This window comes from Manis javanica, chromosome 11, assembly GCF_040802235.1.
Source record: "Manis javanica isolate MJ-LG chromosome 11, MJ_LKY, whole genome shotgun sequence".
Classification (NCBI taxonomy): domain Eukaryota; kingdom Metazoa; phylum Chordata; class Mammalia; order Pholidota; family Manidae; genus Manis; species Manis javanica.
Genome location: NC_133166.1, coordinates 94,161,940 through 94,188,515, shown reverse-complemented (window position 1 = coordinate 94,188,515; position 26,576 = coordinate 94,161,940). Strand labels below are relative to the sequence as shown.

The following is a 26,576-nucleotide window of genomic DNA, read 5'->3' as shown; positions in this document are numbered from 1 at the left end:
TTCAACACTACGTGCCAATCAAACTTCTGAGTTGACCCCACTCTGCCAGTGGGTCAGTTTTGGTTTAAAGGAAAAGAGAGAGATGGATAGCCACAGAGAAAAAGAGGTATTGAAAGGTGTCTTTCTAAAGACTATAAATCTGTAGTATAGAAAGACCTTCAGAATACTATCCCTGTCATTAGTTATGAATAATGGAGCCTTAGATTGCTAAGAACCAAATGAGAAAATATTTTGAAGTTTCTGCATGACTGTAAGATGGTGCCATTATTTTTATTGTATCAGGTACTGTAAGAATATGGCTAGAGCGAACCTGTTCAATACCTTCAAATAGAATAGAATGCTTTTTAAAATGTGAAGTGGATATTTTTAGAACCAACATACAATGCTATAGATTATTGGCTTTGTTTTCTATTTGGTTGTAAAGGATGGAAAAAAAACTAGAAGCAGCTTTCCAAAAGGTTAAAAAAATAAGTTCATAGTTAATTTTCAGTACTGAATCTTAGCAGTCAAGAAAAGGTATTAAAATCATCTGTACAAAAATTTGTCTCTCCCACTAAGCTGTAAGCTCCAACTTATTTAACTCTCTTTTACTAGTTCATTGCAATGTATTTCCCATACAACACATAATCAATAAATATGTGTTTGTTTAAGAGAAGACAAGCAGTGACTCTGTAGCATCTTACTATGCTGATGGACAGTGACTGTAATGGGGTATGTGGAGGGGACTTAATAATAGAGGGGAATGTAGTAACTACAGTGCTGCTCATGTGAAACCTGAGCATAACATTGTATATCAATGATACCTTAATAAAAAAATATTCACCCAAAAAGAAAAATATGTGTTTGTTTAATTACTGCACATGTATGTGTGAGGAGGAACCCGTCAGGCAATCTTTGCTTGTCAAGAAACACCTCCTTGCTAAGAGATAAAATCAAGGGCTGGTCTGATTCAGACAGCTCTTCTCAAGTATGGAATTCTATGAAGCTTTATTCATCAAAGCAGCATGCAAATATTATTTTGAAGTTAATAAAATAATCCACAATCCCTGTACAAATGGAATTACACATGCTCAGATGAATCGTAGTCCAGTTAAAAGTCAAAAAGGACACTGGCTTCCAAAAAATTAATGTAATTGCTGTCTATCGTACCAATGACAGCACTGCTCAGACCATATTCCAGAACATTACATCTATTCCCATTTCAAAGTTTCAAATGGAATCTTTCCCAAAGAGGGCTTTGAAAATATTTTATATTAAAAGAGTAAGAAAATTTAGTAAGAAAAACAAAACATGGGTCAAACACAGTCTGTTTTCTTTTTTTTTTTCAAAAACAAAATACATGAAAGCTGCTATTAAAATGAGACTCGATTTATTGTTTTTTATCTCCAGAGGGCAAAAGCATCATGGGAGAATAGAAATTTAAAAGAACAATCTTACAACTCAACATAGACTTTCTCACAACAAAAAAGATCCAAAGCTGGCATGGGCTTCCTTTTTCCATGTGCCACCTCTTGACAGAAAATGCTCAGGAAAAAGCTGGCTTCCCAACTGGCAGGTCTCTAAGCAATTTATATAGTAAGATATTCAGTTCCTGAATATATCTAATACCTCCCTGTCCCGGTCACTTAACACATAAAAGGAAAATCAACTGTGTGTTATGGTCACATTCTCTTCTCCCTAAGAATGTCCCTTCTAACTCCAGGCCCAACAGTTCATGGCTAATACATTCACGATCCTGGACAGACTGGGAAGACTCTCTAAATGAAGGCAGGATGAGAGAAGGAAGGACACAGGATGTTTCTGCCACTTGGAGAAGAACAGAATGTATTGGTCATGGTTCTTGTCACATGGATGGTGTTCCACATGTTGCCCAAGTAGATCACCCACAATCAGGAGGAAACTGAAACTCTTCCCCTTGAGGCACTGTGTTCAGACATGCCATGAAGACTGACATTTACCATCTCTCCGTGCCTTTTACCTGGTACATGTCACTCAGCTAAAATAGCCACAAAAATATGTACTTCCTGTGTGAGACATTAAACAATTATTGTTAACTCCTTCCCACGCTTGGCCTAACACGGCTCTGCACTGTGTTCTTTCACATTGCTGGCATCAACAAGGCAAGTAGAAGGAAAGCTGACTAAATCTCTCCAGCTCTCCTCAGCCACATAATTCTTAGCCAAGAGCCAGACAAATAAGAATGCCACTGAATTATAAATGTAAGCAGCAGATTGCACTCCTTGTATTTTCTTGTGGAAAACAATAATCTCACCTTTGCATTCCAGAGGAAAGCATTTTAGATGCCTATGTTCTTTGGGAGAGGGGGAAGGGAACTAGGGAAGTGACACTATATAAAAAAGCCATTTCAGATTCATCATTTTAAAAGTATCTAACCCACTAATTATCTTGTAAACTTCTCAACATTGTTTTGAAATAATAAAGCTAATTCAACACGAGTGCCTGGCATTAAGGGGGCCTTTTAAAATTATTATTACAAAAAGATGCACAGAGTCAAATAATTTTAACTTGAGACTCTATCCTATTAGTAAAGAGCTCTTCGAAATGCCATGCCTTCTCATATTAATATATTACACTATTCACAACCCTTCCTTTCAGTAAAACATTACTTTGAATCTGTTTCTCCCCTAGTCAACTGACTGCTTTTTTCATCAGTATAAACAAACAGCAGCTAATCACTGCGTTGATTTAACAGTCATTTACATCTTTCAAGAGAACTACACAATATTTCCTGCTTTATTTACCTGACCTGGGCCAGATAAAAAACAAAATCATATTTAAAAAATGACAGTCACTTTTACTAAGAATCATGTTTTCCATACACTGTAACTCCCGCCTATGAAAAAGGCACCCAATGTGGGCTCCAAGAAGAGGAAACTCAAGTGCAGAGAGGAAATTCTAACCCTGACAATACAAGCGAGGTCACATCTAAATAAATTTTGCACATTTAAAATTGAATGAGACACTGCTAAAATAATTTTCCACAATACATTTTTTTTGATAACAGTAAAAACTAATATTTATCTTTGAGATATAATTGATATATACATTATGTAAGTTCCAGTCATGTAACACAATGATTTGACATTTGTTTATTATGTGTAAGGCTAATTAACATTCATGATTTCTTAATAAAATAAAATTAGCAAAAATCTGCCACCTTTTCGTTTTGCTGCTAAGTGCAGCCTGGTGACTAGAGTCAGTGATTCTGTAATGTCTTTCTAGGTTGACAGATAGTAACTGCAAGAGTTGGGGTGAGGATTTAATAATGGGTGTATTTACTACCAGGAATCATATAATCTATTACCAAAAAATTCAGGATAATTGTGCCCCTCAAAATATCCCAGTGTTAAAAGATAGAGTTCAAACAGAGGTCAAGTAAGTCCTGGCAGTAAGGGAGAATGCATTATATTTGAACTGAAGGGTATTTTACGTGGAGATTGGAATTTCTGAAAGAGCTGTATAATCATTAGCTATCATACAATAAACCAGATTTTCTAGAGCACTACTACTGAACCAAAATACTATGTCTTTTCCTCCAAATGGGAATCTCTTTGTATAGTTTTTCTCTTTTCTCAACTTCATTTACTTTCATTATGCCTCTCTGAGCGCTTCCCAGGTTTTCTGTATTTCCCATAAGTGAATTCATTTATCCATTCATCCAAAAATGATTCAAGTGCCTAACGTGTGTCAGGGTGATATGCAAAGGTAAATAAGCTGAACACGTTCTACTCTTTGATGGGACTTAGGTCTATTAGAGGACCCCAACAACACAGAGCATTCTAAAATGCCCTTCAGTTCAAAAGTTATGAATCACAGAAGTATCAAAAAACACTCACTTCAGTTCCATTGCTAATATAATGCATTCTTTTTACTGCCAGGAATTACTTGACCTCTGTCTGAACTCAACCTTGCATCCATCTGACGGCGTTCACATCTTAGCCAAACATCTCCCAAATAGCTCACAAAATTATATAGTTCTCTTTTCTTCCCTCCAAACTTTGCTTTATCTCATTCACTTAGCTGAATTGCGGTCTTGGTCTATACATACCAATACAGTTTTCCAATTAATCATCCTAATACTAAATCAACATTCTGAATTCACCATCAAAACACCTTTTTTTTAGAGCTTTGCCACTCTCTCTTCTATAGAATTACTTCATTTGCTTTCATGTTGCAATTATGAACAAGCAGTAGTCAGAGAGCACTTGGCCAAAACTGTGTACCCCAAAAGCCATGATATATGGCTATTTTTAGACAACAATACTAACTTCTAAGTAAAGATGGCAGATTACATCGTGCAATATAAACACAGAAGCTACCATCCTCAAACTACCGGCCCAAAACACGTAATTTCATCTAGAACATAAAGAAGTGAAATCTTTCTGTCTCACTTCAAAACCTTAGCATTTTCATGATTCTCTTGAAGGAGGCTACTTTGCTTACACAAAATACACTAAATTGTGAAGAAACTATATCTTTTCACTTTAAAATGGGATACTATAAACCAAGGCCACACTTGAGCATATTCAGTAATGAGTAAAGAGAGCATTTTCTGTGTTGCACTGAATGATCACTAAATTTATAGGCTCTACCTATATATAAATAAGTTCATTTTAGTCACTTAAGTTCAAACAAGTAAGGGACCTTAATAATTGAGGCAGTTCCACCCTAACCACCATCCTATTAGGAAGATACTAGATACAACCTTGTTTTACAGATGAGGATGCATGGAAAGGGTAAAACAATAACTTGTCCAACATCACACAGTGAGCAGATAACTCCAGCCTAGGCGATAGCTGTCGGACCCCAAGCCTGGGGTGGAAAGCATCAAGTCCTCCCAATTTCTGTCCAATGAGGACTCTGAGGCTCTCTAAATTTATGGCTCCAACAAACACAGCCTAACCCAGATCTTATAAATGCTAGCTGGAAAGCAACAACTGTGGACCCAGGCCCTGAGACACTTTCTCCTCAAAAAAAAAAATGAAGTTCTAAAATTGACTTGAGTGGTAAATCATGATCTCATGAAGAGCTGGATCCACTGTAAAATCCTGCTTCCCAACTTTCACCAATCCTCACTGCTACTAAGCAGTCCTCCCATTCAACTCTGATTGACACCTTAAAGCCATTGCTGCACTGACTTCCTCAAGTCACGCTGTGCTCTTCACACCAGCACATTCCACAGGCGTAGTCTGCTAACACTGCCTCACCCTTTTTGTTTCCAATGTCAAACATTTTCTGTATCTTACCTACTAGTTTTTGGCTTGCTAATGATTTTGAATGCCTGGCCAAACCTTACCATGGCTCACTACTGCCAGTAAGATAACATCCAAATTTCAACATCTCCAGCTCGAGCCCTGATGAGGTCTGATCCCACTGTACCTGTTCTTCCTTCATGCACGAATGCTCTGCTCCCCTCACACTTGTCTAGACACTGTTTCCTGGACGTGCTTGCCCTTTCTAGTCCCATGACTGTGAGCAATGGCTCAGGCTGTTTTCTCCACCAGAAGGGCTTTTCACCCCATTTAGTGATCCAACCACATCCTTCCTTACAGGACAAGCCTAAGCCATTGATATCTCCTGTAACCCGCAGTGGCCCACTGTCATCCACCCCCGTCTGCCTCTCTGTCCCCCTCTGCATCTCCTACCACTCTCTGGACTACTCTTCCTCTGTGTTGCTGTTATACTCTCCTCCTTGGTATTTGCCCGTCATCTAGAATATTGCCTAGAACGTACTACGTGCTTAATAAATGACTCCTAAATAAGTAAACTGATGAATAGATGCCTAATGATAATGCTTATTCTGTTACATGACCGTCTCCTCCTTTCCAAATAGATAATTAGTTCTTTGAAAGTGGAGCTTTTGCTAACTTTCTTAATATTTAGCCAAGTCTTAAGTGCATAATAAAAGCTCAAACTCTCATATTAAACAATACTCTATTGACCGATCAGTATTTTAAAATTATATAATAAAGATTCTTAGTATCGTGTTATTATTTTATGTCCATATCTGTAAAATGGGAAGAATCACAAGCTCTGGGGTGAAATAATCAAATGCAAAATAAAGTATTCTTTCTAGATAAAAAAATTTTATAAATTGGAAAGGATCTTAGAAATAAGTTTATCGAAACCTTTATTTTAGAGATAAAGAAAAGAAGATCCAGAGAGAAGCATTGGCAGCTCAAACACTCTAGAGATTAGTTAGTGACAGAGACAAAAGTGTCCGGGTCTCCCAATCCCCTATTCCCACCCTGAGTGGGTAGGGCAGACCCTTGGAAACTGGCAGTATCTGTTTGGAGGCTCCTGTTCTTTCTCCTGGCCTGGCCACAGAAATGACTCTATGTTGACTCAGTATTAACTTTTGGATGACAAAATTTTGAAGAAGGTTTGGCTAATAATATCTTGGCTTGAAGCATGTGTTCTCCATTTGCCAATTCCAAGTGCCCTTTTTCTATACCAGATCATCATCAATCATCTTCAAGAATTGTTTAAAGAAGACCTCCCTCCTCTGAAGAGTGGGGATTCAGAGATAAGGAGAGGCTTGTGGCCTCGCATTTACCTCCCTCCCCACTACCATCTCAGGTCATCAGCTCAAAGAATTGTCATTCAGGTGTCACTCTTGAGAACAGAGTGAAAAAAAGCTGTTTGGCCAACTGCTTCCTCAGGAACCCTAAAGAAAACAACTATGTAAGCGACTTAAAGTTCAGGCCTGTAGAAAGCCTTTTCTAGAACCCAGAAGTTATATACCTAATCATAGGAAATGACAGGAGGAGAGGAAATGCATTTTCCCTGTAATATCTTCTCTCATAATCACTCTTTGTGTCATAGACTGGAGAGCAGAAAAATAGATTATACTTTGGAAAGGCCAGAACATGCTTACAAAACCCTCAACAAACATTTATAGAGAGCAGATCCTAGCAACATACCATAGGTAAGGTCTGCAGATGTTAACCTTTGACCATCTCTAAACTGTTTACCCCACTCTGCGCCCACATGTACCTGCCAAGCTATGTAACTTGCCATGCCCCAACCTGCTTGCAGTTTCTTCTGCCTAGAATGTTCATAACTGCTTCTCTGCCTGCTGAAATCCTACTCTTTTCTCAAAGTATAATAACCACAACAAGATCAAAAGCAACAAACATTTACAGAGTGCTTAGTATGTGCCAGGCACTATATGTTCTGAGCACTATATATATGTATGGATACATGCATGTTTCTATAGTTTTTATATATATTTCTATTATCAATTATCATTATATATTTAGTATGTAATAAATTAAATAATATATAAATGAAGTAATAGATTATCTATATTTGATACAATGAATCATATGAAATTATAATTAAATTATATCTAACATATTTAAATATATTTATATATAGTATACATTATATTATACATTATTATATGGACATGCTTTATATGAATGAAATTAACTTGTTTAATCAAATGACTCTCCTATGAGCTGTTATGTCCACTTTCAAATGAGTAAATTGAGGCACAGAGGAGCTAAGTGATTTCCCCAGGATGAAACAGATGGTAAGGGACAGAGCTGGGATTTAAACACCAGCCTGGCTTCAAATGCCAAGCAGTTAACCACTATGTTCACTGTTCAACCTGTTCAAAACCACCTACTGACGTGCAGTCATCCCTAGCCTCCTTTCATAAGACAATCTTTCTTTATTCAATCTTCTCAGTATATTCTGTGCACACCTCATTGATATGTATCTCACCGTATGATGGTTTATTTTTATCACATGCATGTATCCTCCTGCCTACCACCCATTCCAAACCCTACCTTACCTCTACCCAGAGGTAACTGAGGGAAGAACTTCCTTGATCTTATTCTTCTTTACATTCCTAACATAAAACACTATGGCTGGTACACAGATGACTTCAATAAATGTTTGCAAAAAGAAAGAATGAAATAAGCTTAAAAGAGGCCAACAGAAACATGAGCAGTATATCATTTGGCACTGGGTGTAAGACATACAGAAGACATGCTTCCTGGAGCAGCTGCAGGGATCAGCAAGGAATGTGTGACCAGAGAATCCTCAGGGCACTCTGATGGTGTGACTTGATCAGGTACCCCTTCAGGCTTAAGTTGGTTTCTAAGTATAGGTATACATTCATTCAGTAAATATGAACTATATATTAACTCCGTAATTAGGCATATTCCAGTTTCCTGACCTATAGGATTTTAGTTTAGGGGTTGGTGGGGGGATGGAAAATTGAACAGTTTAATGATCCAGTCCCAATGAATACCACAGATAATTACCATGGGGTTCAGAGGAGGAAGAGGTCACTTGGGATGGTAATGGTTAGGAAAAGAAATGAGAGTTAAGGGATTGGCAGATTTGGGTGAGGAGAAGGATTTGAAAAATCATTCCAAAGATCAGCAAAAAACACAGAGCCTCTCCCACAACAAAATTAGTACATTAACCAGCCTTCTGCATACTGGGTCTACCAGTTGTCTCCATTTCTCACTGCAAACTACTCAATTAGTTTTGTATAAAATTCAAAATCCAATGTTTGCTCTGTACACATTTTTTTTCTGGGGTTTTATTATTCCTAAATAAATTGCTTAAATTTCAGAAATACAACAAACCTACAAATATAAAGATAACAGTGACCTCAAGGCCATTCCTGTTGACCTTCTACTGCTTCAATTATTTGAGGATTATTGGAGACGGAAACAGTCTTCCACAGAGGCTCAAGTTATTATTAATCATGAAATTTTGAAATAGTTTGGATTCCCAACAGTTTTGAGTTCACTCACTCATTCTAACTCTCTCTCTGTGCCATTCCTCTAAGATTGTACTTCCCTTCATCCTCCCCAAAGTTCTGTGTTAGAATTGCCAGTGGAGTTCAAAGCCATTGCTTAAACCCAGTGCTATGATTTGGAACAACAAATGAGATTAATGCCTCTGTAGTATGTAGTGTCATTAACTTAACCAAAGTTTATAGATATCAGAATAGTAAAAGATTTGACCAAGTAGTAGAAGGGAAAAGAAAGTTTTCTCTTTAAAGAACAAAACATTCTAATAAATAAATAAATAAAATTTCCAAACATTACACCAAACTTTCCAGAATAAACATATTTTATCTGACATAAGGCTGAAAAATTACTACTCTGTTGTGTTGCTTACCTGGTTGAAAATAAAAGGAACCTCTTTCTTCTCTCCCACTTTCATAGAAGATATGGGAAATGTTGCAGTCCCTAGAGTTTCATCCATGATATAATTGGCATCCATTAATGTGATCTGTAGAGAGTGAAAGGTGGAGCACAAATACAAAATTTTCCTTAGATCTTTAGCCATTATATCTAAAATCTCTGTCATATTTTAAAAATGAAAGTTCTCAAATGACCTCTAACAGTCATTTGAGATCCTCAGTAGTCAACTGATAGAAATACTTTGTCTTTTCTTCCTGAATACGTTTGCTACTAATACAATAATTAATTTTTCATTTTCCTCATTGACCTACTCATTATCCTGTTCCTCAAAATGGAAAATTGCCTCTCAGGGGAAATGCCACTTTGGAATGTGAGAAATAATGTAGAAAATGCATGCAGTTATTTTGGGAAAAATCTATTTTACCTTGAATTATTTTAACTTTTCATTAAAAACTTATAAGTTAAAAAAGTTAACTGATTTTAAAGTGATAATCTATTGACAATCTTTTTATGCTGTTGTACTTGGATCCTCCTCTTAAGGGAAAATATGTTTCCTTGAAAGCACCTGAGGAAGATAAAAGGTTCCTCCCTAACTAACGTCTAGATTTCCCATTGCATGCTCACATAACATGATGTGTGCACCATCTAGAAACTGACCTACCCCCCTGTGCAGCTGGGCTCCACCTCACTGAGGAGAAAGACGGCAGTAAGGGGACAAACTCAAGCATCAACTTCAGCATAATGACAACCACGAACAGTCCTGAAAGAACTCAATTACCTCCAAAATATTTTCCTGATTAGGATCCAAAATAAATTCAAAAGTTTCATTCCACACAGGGTTTATGTCATTATTGAAGTGTCTTGTTCTCTTCCTGCTGTCAGGGGTTGAGGAGATGAAAAGTTCCACGTAGGGATCTGGAGTGTCAACTACAGACAGTAAACACAGACAGTGAGAAGGAGACAAAAATGTGATTCCTAATTCCGAATATGTTATTGATACGTGTTGTGAGGTTATTTTCAATGAATCTGCAATAACATATTCTAAACGTCTGAGACAATATATAATAGAAGAACACTGTAGGTTTTGTACTTTTTATATATTACATCTCTTCCCTTTATAACGGTTTTGTGAGGAGGAAGCATTTATTAGGTGATTTATTCAGAATTCCTCTGTCCACCTAGGGGGCATGTTCACTGCAGTTAACATAGCAATCCAACTACTAGACAATGATAGCAATCTTACTCAGCTAAGTATGATATATCCTTCACACTGGGCCATGATGGTAACAAGATCATAGGTTCAGAATCGTGATGCTTGTCTACATTAGAAAAATTATCCTAACTATTTGTCAAACAAAATAATTAAAGTCAGTGCGAGATAAATGTTTTGTAGTTATAGGATTGCCTTGGATGGCTGTATAGGTTGTACACTGAACAAATCTAAGGGATTGCATTTACATTAGTAGTCAACATATATTTCAGTATTCATTATGTCAGTATTCAATCAGGTGGAGTGGGTGTCTCAAGGAAGCTTTATCTATTGCACATAAAAGCCTGCTTGAGTCAGGACATAATATGTGTGCCATTTTAAATAGAAAGAAATAACTGCAATTAAGGGAACTATTGTAATTTCCTCCCATTATATATGTATGCACTTAACAATGAGGTAATTGACCCTGAACAATGGAAATGCTGATCACTCTCTTTAGTGTTTCCATGGAACTCTTCATCCTCTTACAGCATCGCACATACTATATTTTATGGATAAAATTAGACATCTATCTGTCTTTTCCTATAAAACTATCAATAACTAGAGGGCAGGGACCAAGTCTTCCTGATTTTCCTATCTTCAGAACCTACAAATACCACAATATTTAAGGTCTCCTAACATATGGACTCTACTTTTCTCTTTAACACACTCTTTCCTATGTGGTCACGTCAATTCATAACCACAAAACCTAATAAGTAACGACTGCTGGAATCTTTGTTAAGCACTTTACATACATTAGTCTCATTCATATCTCACAGCAGCATTATAACGTAAATACTTAGTTATCAGGGCTGAGGCAACAGGTATTGAGAGATGTTGCACAATCTGTCCAGTATTCCACAGTTGCTAAGTATAGGAGCAAGATCTGACTGCAGCATTCATTCTCTTAATGACATCATGTTCCTAAGTGTGAAGATGAGATCATAGGTATGGGTTACTATGGGAAAAGGATCTGGACTTAGAGTTTTTGGAGAAGAGGAGGGAGGGAAGAAGGGAAAGATAAACAAAGTGGTACAGAGGTCCACAAAAAAAGATACAAAAATGGAAAAGTGAAAATAATTGTTCTGAAATGACTGGATTTCAAAGAAAACTTTTTTTTTAGATATACTTTGTCCTTCAACAATAAGTTACAGTCATCAAATAATGTAATTGGCAGCCTTCATTTAATTTTGAAATAGTACTCATAGTTCTATGCATTCAGCAGATATTTTTAAGGGGGCTTTTTTACTATAAAGTGGGAAGATCTGCAAATGAGATAAAAGCATGCGGAACTGTCTTTTATTTAATTTTCCTGCTTGGAGTTGATGCATCATTGATGAAGGGCAGCTGAGTCTCAAAAGTAAAAATACAATGTAAATGTCTAGGGTTCTGGCTAAAATCACAGACCCCAGACCCTCAACCCATGAGACCATAAATCAGGAAGTCTGTAGTGCGTCTAAGGATCTGTATCTTAAAATAAGTATTTCAGCTGATACTATTGTAGGTCAACTTCTGTTCAAACTTTTGATATCCTGTTTTAGAGAAAAGTAAATGGGTAGTTATTGCAATGTTTATTTATTAATTTATATTTATTTTTACTGATATATAATTGACATATAACATTATGTAAGGGTAAGGTGTATAATGGTGTTGGTTTGATACATTTACATACTCTAATTTCTAACTCAGTGCCTACATCTCTTGAACAGGACCCTGGAAGACAAACTAGAAAACAGAAAGACAAACAGGAAGGATGGCCAGGAGAAAGGGACCAAAGAAGGCACATGGTCCACGGTGACTCTACCCACCTCTTCAACCAGGTGATTGTTCTTTTTCCTTAACCACGTTACTGCCATGCTTTCAGGGCTCAGAATTGCAAACCAGAAATAAAACTACCTGTTTAGAATAGCGGGTGGTAGATTATAAGGAAAAATATTTTTTCCTCTTAAGTAGAAGTAAATATGTGCATTGAAGAATATTCACTTGGTACTTCCCATTAAATGCACAAAAATATAGCCCTTCATCATCCCGTAGGGGTGGTTCTTTCTCATAAAGCTAATGCTCTTTTTTAAGTGTGTGGGAAGGGGAAGGCATACAGATGGTAAACATCATCCATTCATCCAAGAAATATTTGAGTGCCTACTATATGCCAGGAACTGCCCATCAAGAAACAGTTTGGCTTTGATAGGGCTCCAAATAAGAAAGTGCAGATTTGAACTACGGAAATGAATCAAATGCTAAGCTCATTTTAGAGGCAAGGTTACCTGGGAGACAAGCAGATATACTTCACCGTGGACTAGTTCAGTCACCCAGAGTATTACACACAAAGTCAAAATGTAGGTGGAAAAATTGCCTTTTGAGATCAACTTCACTGGAATCTTGGAAAAAGAGGAGGGAGAGGTTTTCTTGGGCTGAATTAGAAAGAGAAAGCAGAAAGTGAAATTCCTGGGGAGAAGCCAGATGGGAAAAGAATGCAGCAAATGGAAGTGGCATAAACCAGCCAGGGACGTAGCCATTGTCTCAGCCAAACTGGACTCTCCATGAGTCATATGCTTTAACAAGTCCTAACTCTGACAAAACAATAAAGAAAATGCCATACAAAATGGCAACACAACACCTATCTGTCAAAACATCAATAGACCTTTTTTTTAAAACTGGCACGGAGGCCAAAGCTGTCACTTTGGAATCTTGTTATTTTTACTTTAAAATCAGGTCGATATTCTAAAATTTGGGTCAAGCATGGTAGTTTTTCTGGTTTCTTCTCTGCCTTCATGAGCAAGAGACTTCAAAGATGTCAAAGGATGCTGGGCAGCGGAAAAGCATGACAGCTGCAAACTGTGATATTATAATCTGTATCATTGCTGATCTTTGCAAGCTAGGAAACATCTGTGGCCGTGGTAGATACTGGAGGGTGAAAAGAAGTTTTGAGAGGCTAGCTTAAAATTGGATTATGGTAATCACATAGCTCGGCTCACTTTCATTACGTAATGTATACTCTTCATTGGCATGCTAGCACTTGGAAGCTTTGAAATGGGAAAGCCATTCATTTCCACAGCAAAACAGTCCAATGCTCTAGAAATACTCCTAGAGATGCATTAAGGGGGGAAAAAAGAAGGTCAAATGTAGAAAAAGAAATGCTGTTTTTTCCTTGCATGTATTTATTTCATGGCTCCGTGAATTCATGCCTGTAGGGTAATTGGTGTTGAGTCATTGATTCAGCTTCACCTTGATTAGTTCCAGCCAGACGGGTAGTAAAGGTGTAATGTGTGGGCAAAGATGTGTTTTATCTCATCCTTTTATCTAAAGTTTGACAAACAAAAATGTTGGGTTGTGGGGCACAGATCTTCTTTGTTCCCATTAAGATGGCATGAAACTACATGCACCAGAAATAGCTTTAGAATTCTGAGGCTATAAAACTCATAAACTTCAGTAGTTCAAGGAGCACCTGCCTAAATTTCATCTATCATTTCAGCTCCATCTATCATTTCATTTCCATCTATCATTTCAGCTTTGTCTGAGCATTAAGGGATTCATGATAGGAGCTGATAGCAGCTTCTAAAGTCCAGGTTCAATTTCAAGAGTTCTCCATTTGCTTGCTCATATCCACTTCACTCTGTAGCAACTTAAACCCTTTGCTTCAAATAAAGATGACCCATAATTCTTGTGATCAACAGCAAAAAATACCCAGAAGAAAAAGGCGCAGCCAATTCACAGTCAAAACATCACTCTACATAGCTATGATCTGCTGACAAGAGATTAAAGCAGTGTTTCTCAAAATGTAGCCCACTAAAGTATCTTCATGGAGTTATTTGGAGCATGAAAAATGCAGTGTTTAAAGTCTTCAGCGTTTTCAGTGTGAGCTTGGAAATCTGCATATTTAACAACTTGACCAGGTGATTCTTTGGCGCACAAGTTTGAAAAACGGTATTTAAAGTGTATTGTTAGAATCAACAAAGAACAATGATTTTAAAAAACCACAGAAAAGCAGAAACACTTTGGCATTGAGAAGTCAAAGGGTTTACTGGCCTTCTGTCATGGAATTATTCTTCCCATAGACTATTTTAAGCACAATTCAGTAATTCACTTCTGTTAGTCTTCAGCCATTTAAATACATTTTCAAGTGGCCCATTGAAAACAAATACAAGAACAAAGTACTGTGTGGGTGTGTTAGTTGGCAATCTATTTAAGGTGACGGTTTGATATTCAAGCATTCTGCTTTCATAGGAATGCCATAGTGAGAACAAAAATTAAGTAATAATTTGTTGAAAGAAATGCCTATGAACACTATTCTCCAGTGCAGTCACGCCTCTGAAACTTTTGTAATTTAGTGATAATGCTTATTACATGGAAAACTTAAAGCTTTTAGGCTCAAAGATTTAAAACCTTAAATGTTTTATGATTGCCAACCTTTTCCTTACCCCTGTACTTTGCTGGCTAATTTGCTGGCATAAACCCTGAGAAAGTGATGGTGATCCCCACTAAAAAATGTATGAATTTCACCAACAGTTTAGTTCTTTTGTGAATATAAAGTTTTTATTGAAGGATAAGATACATGTAGAAAGGTTAAAAGATTGTAATTGTGCAGTTTGTTGAATTTTTATCAGCTGAACTCACCCAGGCTACCACCACCCAGATCAAGATCTAGAACATTACCAGCATTCCCACACCTGCTTCCCATAGCACTACCCTGCCTTCTATCACCATAGAATAATTTTATCTGTTTCATATCTTTATATCAATAATAGAACCAATAACACAGTATATATTCCTGGCTCTGGCTTCTTTTGCTCACCATTAAGTTTGTGAGACTCATCCATATTGACATGTGTAGAATAATATGTTCACTATTATGGGTGGAAACTGCTCCATTATATGACTATTCCGTAACACGTTTAAGTTAATAGACATTTGGAGTGTTTCCAGTTTGGGCTATTAGCACTGGTGCTGCTATGAACATTCTTGTTTCATTCAATACACCACTCACTTCCACTCAAAACATTACTGTCCCGGTTCCACTAAGCACCACGTCTCACCTGGACTATTATCATAACCTTGGAGTTCTTCTTCCCCATATTCAAGCCACTCTCCATAATGTACCACCACCATGATTCTCTTTGTGGAATAGGCTTTGCCTTCACTGCCTCTGAAGGCAGGTTTGAACATGGTAGAAGGCCTATAGGGTCCCCCACCACGGACCCAGGTTCTTCCGGTCAGTGACCCTTCACCACACACTGGAACATCACAAGTGAACATTTAGGCCTGCCATCCACACATTTCAAACATTCCACCCAGTCAGGCTGAAGGCAGAAGAGTTTGTTCTAAGGAAACATTGCTTCTCTTTATTTGTGCATATCATTATGTTTTCTTTTGACATTTTAGCTGATTACAAAGTATTACCCAAGTCATTGTCCTTGTTCTAAAAGTATCCAAGATAAGGGTCCAAAGACTATATAATTACAATCTGAGTGGAATGAGATGTTCTCTCTCTTGTCCCTTATCGAGTTCATACATTCTTAGTCAATGAGATGTTTTGTTTTCCTATTAGGTAAAATTGGCAACAGCAAAATGTTCCCTAGAGGCCTCATCTATATACATCTACATAAAATAAAAATAATTCCACATAAAACTTTAACTTGCTGATTTGGGTATTATTGTTCCTAGCACGTAGGTGAGGAAACTGAGATTCAGAGGCATTTAGTTAAGGTCATTTAGAGAAAGGATTTCAATTTAGTCTCCCTGAAGCCAAATTCCTTGCCCTTTGTATGATAATAACCTTACTTATTTGGCCTCTATTAAACTGTAAACTCCATGATGCCAGACACCACATCCATCCCATCCACTGCTGGGTAACAGAGCCTGGCATGAAGTCTGGAACCACACAATACATATTACTGGAGTAATGGATGGTGAACTAGCCCTGAGCAGTAACACTGAAGAAGAAGTGACCTTTATTATGGACACAAAACTCTCCCCTCTCTAACTTCTCTTTACTCTTGGGTAATATATGTCTAAACCTTCTCACCAGGAAGGTTGTATTTATTTGTATTTTAATATAAATCAATGTCAGTGATTTCTCCTAAGTGCATTTATATTTAACCTTTATTTGCCAGTAATAAATGAGAAAAAAATCAGAGTAATTCTTGAATCCCAGCTTTCCTCCCTTTAAAACTCAGAGGAATAGGGTAGAATGCCGGGGGCCTGCCTACAGGTCTCCAGAACGGGCTCAAAATTAGAACTGCTATGGCGGTAGATGCCGAAGGGCAGTCCCTGCAAATTGCTAGAAATGCAGAAGCCAGAAAAGTTAGTAAAGAATTTCGTGTGACACAGTAAAACAGAACTTTGGTAGTGCTTCTGGAAATATTGCAGAGAGAAGAGCAGAGCCTTTACAACAATGGCAGCATTTGCCTAGGAATTCAAATAATCATAGAAGACCTTGCCCTCATTTGCAATTACAAAGTCATTTTATTAGCCCTGTTTTGAAACTCCTTTATCAGGCAGTCTCCAATTTGAATTCCCCGTTTTTCATGTTCCTTTTCCTCACAGTCTCAGATCTATAATAACGCTTTCTCAGATCACATGTCTCCTTTTGTAAAGGGACATGAAACTGTCTGAATATACCACCAGTCAAATGGATGTCAGGAAGAAAGCCTAATAGCATTTACTCACAATGATTGGGCACATTTTGTACTTAAAATTGACTTAGAATATTCACGAAACACCTAGCATATAGTAAAAATGACTTGTGATGAATGTTGGCATTCATGAGAAAACAGGGAACAATACAAGCAAAACACAACCAAAGAAAGCTAAATCTAGATCTAACACAGAGCTGAAATTTGTGTTCTTGCCTGCATGGCCTTTTTTTTACTTAAATCTCTATGATACCTTTCTGGAATGAAACAGAAATACCTTTGTTATCAGTATCTCTGCTTGGAATGTTTCAAAGGTTTATATCTAGGAGTGTTTTTCAGAATCTGTTTAGATGGGAGAGAAACATTAATTCTCTAGAAGTTCTTATAAAAACATTACTTTATTTATATTATTAATTTTAACTATATGGATTTAGTTTTAATATATATATGGATTCCACCCTACTCTATGCAAGCCTAGTTCTCTTTTCTCATTAAAACAAGAGTTCTCAGCCTTGACCCTATTGACATTTTGGTCCATATAATTCTTTTCTCTGGGGTGCTGTCCCTGCCTTCTACCCACCAGATGCCAGTAGAATCTCCTAACTGTGACAACAAAAAATGACTCCAGATATTGTTCAATGTGACCCACTGGGGGGCAAAGTGACCACCAGTTTAGAACTACTGCACTAGAGCAAGGCATTACCCTTCCTATTTATTTAGCAAGTGACATTTATTCACTAACATAAACCATTAAAAAATAGAGCAAGTTCCCTAAATAGTGTGTGTTTGACATACTCTGCCAATCCCATTTCTAAGACCTTTTCCTATGATTGTTTTTTCCCCAATTGAAATATCCCACATCCGTTCCACATACTAAAAAACTTGACTTAAGTTATGAAACCCATTTCCATCCCCATTCAAGCTGTGAAGTCTTCTCAGAAGCTTACTGCCATTGCTTTTCACAATCAGTAGCACTGTATAATCTCAACACCCAATTACTGAGCACATACTCTCTTGGTTTTCCAAAAAGTTATTTCCATCCATTTCGTCTTCTCAGCGGGACCATAAATAGTTCACAGGCAAAACTGCTGCACCAGTAGACATCAGAGCGACACCGCTTTGAGTTCTAGCTCTCAAACCTAACAGTCCCTATCAGCCTTGTGAGTTTGGACTATTTACTTGATGCTTTTAAATAAATTTCTTTATTTGTAAAATTAAAACAAAAACACATTAGTGTTACAGAAATGAATAAGTGAAGTATAATGCAAAGTCCTATGAGCTCTGCTTAGCATTTTTGTTTATTTAATAAACACACTGTGTACACTTTGTATTAAGTACTTTCTTTTGCACTACATAATATCATGTAATACCCATTTAAAAACCTATGGAAACTGTATAAGCATTACCCTGACTGAACAGTTTGATGAAATGGAGACATAGGAAAGCTAAGTAACTTACCCAAATTCATGTAGTTAGTTAATAGCAGAAGGAATATTTGAACCCAGGCAAGCCAGTTCCAGAGTCCTTGCTCTAACCACTAAGCCATGCTTCCTCTACAGCATAAAAATAGGCACTCAACAAAGTTATCAACCATAAGAATTATGTTTATTTATTTTGTACTTCTCAAGCCACTGAATGAGTACTAAGCACATGCTTATGGGGATATTAATAATGGAGCCTTGCTGGAATATGATTTGGGTTATATTGTTTAACATTTCTTTTCCAAAGTTAGTATTTTGAAACTGTTATTTCATTTTGCATCTGGAGGTTTGTATTACTCTTGCATATCAACTTAAAATAATTTTGTCTAAAATTTTATTTAAAATATTTCATAAAAAATATTGATACCATGTGAGGAGAATGGAAAAGTGCTTCTAAGGAGTCAGTAAAATTTACAAAAACCCTCAGCCTACGCCTCAGCTAGGCTTAACCAGTCATTTCAATCTCTAAGATTGAAAAATGTTTAAATATTAAAATATACTGAAATAACATATATGATAAACATTTTCACATAAATGCTTACACTCTGAGTGCAACAGAGGGATCCTCTTTGACATAAAAACATGGAGTGCATACATTACTTTGGAAATTCAAGAAACATTTAACCTGTTTTTTAATTTAATTCCACTAGATAATTCAACACGCCTTATCAATACAGAAGTGGTATGTGATTTTTGGCAAGGAAAATGCACTAATCTAATGACATTTAAATAAAGACAAAAAGGACTAACTGTGCTCATAAAACCATTGGACTACTTAATAAACTACATGACCTTTTAAATGAATGAGGAACACTAGTGCCTTCCTATTACATTCTATTCTATTTCCTTACTACATAGAAAATACAAGATAAGAGAGAATAGATAGACATGTGTTCTGGAATATTTTACTCATCTCAAAGTTACCTTCAATAAAAATCTCACTGGGAAATTATTTCATTATACTTAGAATTTTAAAAATCTTAGGCGGATACTCACAAATATTCCAAAAATGTGTTCAATCACAATTTAAGGGCTGATGTTAGGGAAATGTTTGATTCAGAAAAATACACTTAAGAGTGGTAGATATCTATAGGACAATAGCAGTGCCATTTATAAAAAACAATATTTGAAAGTCCATAATTAACCCAAAAATGATTAATTAAATTAATAAAAGGTATTAAAAAGTCTACATTGAAACCCAGAAGAATTCTAGATAGGCAAGGATAGAAATAACAGAGGTATTTATAATCTACAAAACATAAAATTATTTTTAAAGCATAAAATTATTTTTAAAATTCTCTCTCTAGAGAGACAAAGAAGGAAGCAATATCCAAGACAAAAGGTACATAGAGAATTACACATAGTTATGTATTCTATTCATTTATTCAAAATTCTCCATACTCTTACTACTATGCCAGACTCAAAGCTAAGCACCTATTTTCTAAAAGTGAGAAAGACCCAGGTCCTGGTCTTACAAGGCCATCCATGTGACAAGTTCAACAGAAGTCTGGACAGTGGTCAGGGAAACACAGGAGTGAACTGAGCCCAAGAATAACAGAAAAGACAGCGGGAGAACCATTCTACCATGTGTTTCTGTCAAGCTGAAAAAAGAAAGACCCAATAATTTGCTCAATACAAATTGCTCAAAATACCTTGTCAACAAGTGAAACATTGAAAATTATCCCAGTACACAGATTACCCAAAAAGTATATTCTTTGGCTCCTATAAAGATTATATTGAATAAATAAATGTCTCCTTATGTTGGTATCTGAAATAACTTTAACAATAATAGGTAATAGATATTGAGGGCTTAGTATGCAGGCATGTAAGGACTTCACATGCGACGACTCAGTGAATTCTCACAGCATCTATAAGATGAGAAAAAGACAGAGAGAGGGGACTTGCTCAGGGACCCAGGACTGGGAATAATGTCCTGCCTCTAGAGACCATGCTCTTTCATAAATATACTTTGCCTTCTCACTGCAGATTCTGATCACTGTGGCATTCAAGAATGGCTACTAGGGAAAATATATTTTCATAGTAATTTTTACATGACTCCTGTTGCTGATAAAGATTCTCAAAAGATTAAATAGATGATGTTTCTCTGAATACATACCTAACACCTTGCTTCTCACCCCAACATTTACAAATAGGAAGGTTGAGCTTTAAGCTCCTTTCCCAAGCCAAACACTTTGTGTACTTATTAACACTTCGTGTTGAGAGTCATGTCCTTAGAAGAGGCTTAATTCTCCAGGTGGTCCTATAAGTGAGTGGATTGAGGCTGCTGCTTTGTTGAGACAAGATGGGAGGAAAGAGGAGAAAAGGTCATAAAGCTCATGTGGGCCTGGATTTTCTTAAGTTTCTATAAGTGTTGGAAAGTCGTGCTCTTTGGGCATTGTGCATGGTATGGTTAACTGCTCCGTGAATGACCACGGAACCTGGACTCTAAGCGTTGTCCCCTTGAGCACAGTGGTAGGGTCCCTGGCGTGGCATGTGATCACAGAAGGCTGCTCTGGTAGGCATTTCGGTGCCTATCAAAAGTGGAAGGCTGCATCCATGAAATAACATTAAGCAAAAAGTTTAACGCCAATGATAACAATCATCAAGGCTCACGGAGGCCCTTTTCCTAATCCACAGGCAACTCTTAAGTGCTCAGAAGAGCTGAAGGACCTTGGAGAGGGAGAAATCACTCACAGTGTCCTCCCTATTCTAGTGAGTGGAGGGTTAGAGTCAAATGGATACAATTTAGAAAAATCATATAAGGTGAGGCTTCACAGACCTGAGTAACGTGGAAAATACCCACTTCATGACACTATTGTATGTTAACTCTTAGAGTAATTGCTTCATAGGTCTGCAAAGACACACAGAGCAACATAGCATGATTCAAAAAGAAATGAACACTTGCAATAATTTAGTACTTAACAGCTAGTTTATATACTCCTTGGTGTACTACAAATCAATTTGTAAAGGAGTTTTCATGTTATTTCAAATAATCTTACAGATGTTCCATATTCATCCTTCATGTCACAAACCCCACATCAGTACTGCCACTGATTCATCCAGGACCACACATCCCCGCTGAAGGTGGAGGTGGAGCCACAGTGTTTTCTTTTTCCTCAAGACTACAGGGTACAAGCTCAAGGTACTTCATGAATCCTCATGAGAGTCAGATCAGATGGTTTAGAACATTTTAAAGTCTCCCATTCTGTTTGAATCACCCTGTTTTTGTACTTATGTTCTCAGATAATATGTGAAAGGTGACAATTTAAACTTCCTTTCTGGAGAACAGCCTGTTTTCAATAACAATAACTATTTATCTAAACTTTATGCAGTCAATACCCAGTACAAGTCTACCAGAGCTTCTTGCAGGGGGCAGGAACATGAGGTCTCACAATGGTGCAGGGATGAGAAGCAGAGTACCTACAGGTACCCTGCCTGGGTTCTTAGACAGGTGCCAAATATTTCAAAATCACAAGTTAGTAAGTTAAAGAAGCTTGAACCACATTAAAATATTTATGGAGGATGTCTTTATGTATATGAGGGAAATAGTATACTTGTGTGAATGTATGTGTATATATAGTACGTTCCAAATATTTAATCATTTAACTTTATGCACTGCAATTTTTGAGACAACAAAGGTATATGCCCTACTTTTCTCATTGCTTGCAATCTGGTGTGATCATAATCGCAATATAAAAAATTTTTAGAATGGAATTATGGTACAGGTTTAAGGCATTTGTGTTTATTTCTATCACTCTTCTCAATGATAATGCACTGAGTCATGTAATTAATCCTTTGTAGGAGTTTAAAAACTAAAAAGCATTAAGGTGTTCATGGTTATTTCATTTTTAAAAAGTAAAATCAGCAAAAACCAAAAACCTTAGGCTCTTGAATAAAACCTTGTTCCATTTGAGGATATTAAAGTCTTTTTCTATTCATAAGCTCTACAGGGTCAGCTTAAGTAAAAACATAAGAAATTGCCTAGACCCTGCTTCCCAAAATGCTGTTCATGGACCAGCAAATGTATGTTAGAAATGCAGGATATACCTCCAGACCTACTAAATCAGAGTCTGCATTTTGAACCAAGATCCCCTGGTTATTCATATGGACATTAAAGTTTGAGAAGCACTGTTTGGGAAGATTAGGTCAGCCTCAGACCTGCAAATGGCACAGCCATTTAAAAATTAGGAACATGATCCAAATCTTGCTTTGAGTTTATATGAAATAAAACATCATTTCACCACAGACACAGATATTAGGAAAACTAAAAGCTTAAAAATGTACCTTAAGACTTAAGCAGTAGACTTATAACAATTGGTTTAAATAAATGAGTTTATAATTCTCCCAAGCCGTTTATTTTTTCTTAAAGTTTAAGTTGGCATTAAACTTCATTGTCTCCTGAAAACTTACGGAAAGTAGATCCATCTGTAATCCTACAACTGGCTTAGAAGCCCTAAAGTTTATTGTGCTCATTCTATAAAAAGAAAGGATTCAGTGTCTGTTGAGACCAGACAAGACTCCTTAGTACATGTGCATAGTTAGGATATTAAAAAATATCTAACATGGTATGGTATTTATCATTTCGCAACAATGGTATTCATTTGCTGATTAAATCTTAGAGAATGAAACATGACTCTCGTGTTGAATTCTGAGACTAGACTCCATTATTATACAGGATCTGTGTTTTCTCCAACACTTTTGAAAAAGAGCAGAAATTCAGTGAGGAAGCTACAGACAGCATTTGTGCCAGCTATTTCATTTGGTTATAAAATGAGGTTTGTGGTCAGGAATGCGTGTTTCCCTACAGGTATGCACAAAGAAAACTATTACCACATCTTATTTTACTGTCGCTGTGTTCATTCCACAAACATGGATCTTCTGTTAGAAGAGGAGAGAACAATATAAAATACAGTTTTTAATACATCTATCAGACACTTGGCAACTGGCATGATGTTACCAGGCTCCTGGTGACACACTACATCTTTCTGTACAACTTCCTGTAGCTTTAAAAGTGAAGGTTATGTTTAATATTTCCAAATTAATGCTAACTACTTATTTTAAAAATAAGACTATAGGGAGTCAGATGCAAATTTGAACTTCAAAATATGTCTTTATATGACATGAGTATAAGAGTTCAGGGAAAGACTGACACTGGGAATACAATACAGGATGCATTTGTGCACACTGAGATTAGCATCCATGTGTGAGAAGGGGTCACCTTGTTCCTGGCTGATCCAGTGCTCTCAGGGGAAAACAAGGTAATGAGTGATATTTTTATGATTAAAATGTCAATTCTGACATCTCAAAAGATAGTCCACTGGGGTGCTGCTGATTTTATTATGATGTTTTAGCAATGCAATATGGTATTTCTAAGTGAATCTAGTTAGAATAGGATGGCTTATCAAGGGACAAAATAAAAAAACAGATATAATTCTATTAATAACTCAAAAAAAATAACCAAAGCAGGTACAGGAATTTTGCAAGAAATCAACTATCTGATTTGTACAGCACCCTTGAGAAAGCCCCACACACACCCACACACACAAAGGCAAGGCAAAAAACCAATAGCAATCTGTCATTTTTTTTTACAAACATGTAAAATTTGCCTTTTTAAACAAATATATTCATTATCAACAACATAAGAGGGAAGACAGCTAAATGCAAAGAATGAAACTGGACCACTTTCTTACACCATACAGGAAAATAAACTCAAAATGGATTAAAGACCTAAATGTAAGACCTGAAAGAATAAAATTCCTAAAAGAAAACACAGATAGTAAACTTTTGGACATTTTTTCTGGGTATGTCTCTTCAGGCAAAGGAAACAAAATAAAAAATAAGTAAATGGGACTACATCAAACTAAGAAGCTTCTGCATGACGAGAGAAACTATTGCCAGAAAAGGGAACAATCTTGATGGGAATGTAAATTGGTGCAGCCACTATGGCAAACAGTATGGAGATATCTCAAAAAACTAAAAATAGAAATACTGTATGAACAGTAATCTCACTTCTGGGAGTTTACCCAGAGAAAACAAAACACTAATTTGAAAAGATTATGTTTACTCTATGCACCTCTATGTTTACTGCTACATTGCTTACAACAGGCGAAATATGGAAGCAACCTAAGTGTCCGTCGTTAGAGGAATGGATAAAGATGTAATACAATGGAATATTACTCCACCATAAAAAAGAATTAAATTTTGCCATGTATGACATCTGAATGGATCTAAAAGGTATTACACTGAGTGAGTTAAGTCAGAGAAAGACAAATAATATAAGATTCACTTACATGTGGAATCTAAAAACAAAATGCGAAAAAAAAAAATTCAGAAACAGATTCATAAATACAGAGAACAAACTGGTGGTTGTCAGATGGCAGAGATGTGGGAGATGGGCAAAGTAGGTGAATGGGATAAAGAGGGACAAACTTACAATTATAAAATAAGTAAGACACAGAGTAAAAGGTTAGCTTGGGAATACAGTCAATAATATTATATAACTTTGTATGGTGACATATGTTAACTATATGTATCATGGAGAACATTTTGTAATGCATATAAATGTTGAATTGCTATCTAATACACCTGAAACAAATAAAATATTATGTCAACTAGACTTGGATAAAAAAAAAAATAAGAGGGTGTATGTTTCTGTTATGATCTTCACAGATCCTAGGACTTTTTTTATAGTTCTCTCCTTGTCTGTCCTTAAAGAACTTCTATATACAAATACCACAACTTGAGCTTACTTGTTAATTTGCATAAATCAAGCTCACCAAGTAATATCATCGAAGCTCCTCTTAGAAGAACTACAGCCAATACCTATACATTTTCTTACTATAACCCTACAGCTTCTAAAAAATAAAGGGTTTAGCACTCTGTATTTCTTCTCTCTATTGGCCCATTTTCATCAAGATTTCAACAAGCTCAAGTCCTTCCTATTCTTAAAAATAAACAGTAATCCAAAAGACAAACAACAACAAATGTTGGCGAGGCTGTGGAGAAAGGGGAACCCTCCTATACTGCTGGTGGGAATGTAAATTAGTTCAACCATTGTGGAAAGCAGTATGGAGGTTCATCAAAATGGTCAAAACAGACTTACCATTTGACCCAGAAATTCCACTCCTAGGAATTTACCCTAAGAACGCAGCAATCAAGTTTGAGAAAGACAGATGCACCCCTATGTTTATTGCAGCACTATTTACAATAGCCAAGAATTGGAAGCAACCTAAATGTCCATTGGTAGATGAATGGATAAAGAAGATGTGGTACATATACACAATGGAATACTACTCAGCCATAAGAAGAGGGCAAATCCTACCATTTGCAGCAACATGGATGGAGCTGGAGGGTATTATGCTCAGTGAAATAAGCCAAGCAGAGAAAGAGAAATACCAAATGATTTTACTCATCTGTGGAGTATAAGAACAAAGGAAAAACTGAAGGAACAAAACAGCAGCCGAATCACAGGACCCAAGAATGGACTAACAGGTACCAAAGGGAAAGGGACTGGGGAGGATGGGTGGGTAGGGAGGGATAAGGGAGGAGGGGAGAAAAAGGGGGATATTAAGATTAGCATGCATGGGGGGGTGGGAGAAAGGGAAGGGCTGTACAACACAGAGAAGACAAGTAGTGATTCTACAACATTTTGCTATGCTGATGGACAGTGACTGTAAAGGGGTATATAGGGGGGACCTGGTATAGGGGAGAGCCTAGCAAACAAAATATTCATCATGTAAGTGTAGATTTATGATAAAAAAAAAAAAAAAGCAGTTCCTGTGTGGTGACCTCCATTGAGCAATGAGTTTTACACAATGATATAAAGGGCATATAAAAGTGTAGGCAAAGGGTCTGTTTCTGTTTATAGGATCAAAGCCTAATTTGGCTATCCCGAAACTGAACTAAGATACGATATGAAAAAGAACTTCTAACATCAGCACTCTCGGGAAGACTCATGCCAGAAGATGATCATCAAAAAACCCCAACAAAGATCCACGCACTGCTACAGGTGTAGATGCAC

At 36.7% G+C, this 26,576-nt stretch overlaps 1 protein-coding gene across 3 annotated transcripts in view; it reads right to left on the bottom strand.

The window, feature by feature from the left end:
* Nucleotides 1-26,576, bottom strand: part of PLA2G4A (phospholipase A2 group IVA) — a 169,665-nt gene that overhangs the window by 65,553 nt on the left and 77,536 nt on the right. For all 3 annotated transcript variants that reach the window (XM_037009886.2, XM_017681139.3, XM_037009887.2), the window contains 2 exons: nucleotides 9,973-10,121; nucleotides 9,169-9,282 (listed from right to left, as the gene is read on the bottom strand). In XM_037009886.2, the coding sequence (XP_036865781.1) occupies nucleotides 9,169-9,282; nucleotides 9,973-10,121 (263 nt within the window). The remainder of the gene's footprint in view (nucleotides 1-9,168; nucleotides 9,283-9,972; nucleotides 10,122-26,576) is intronic.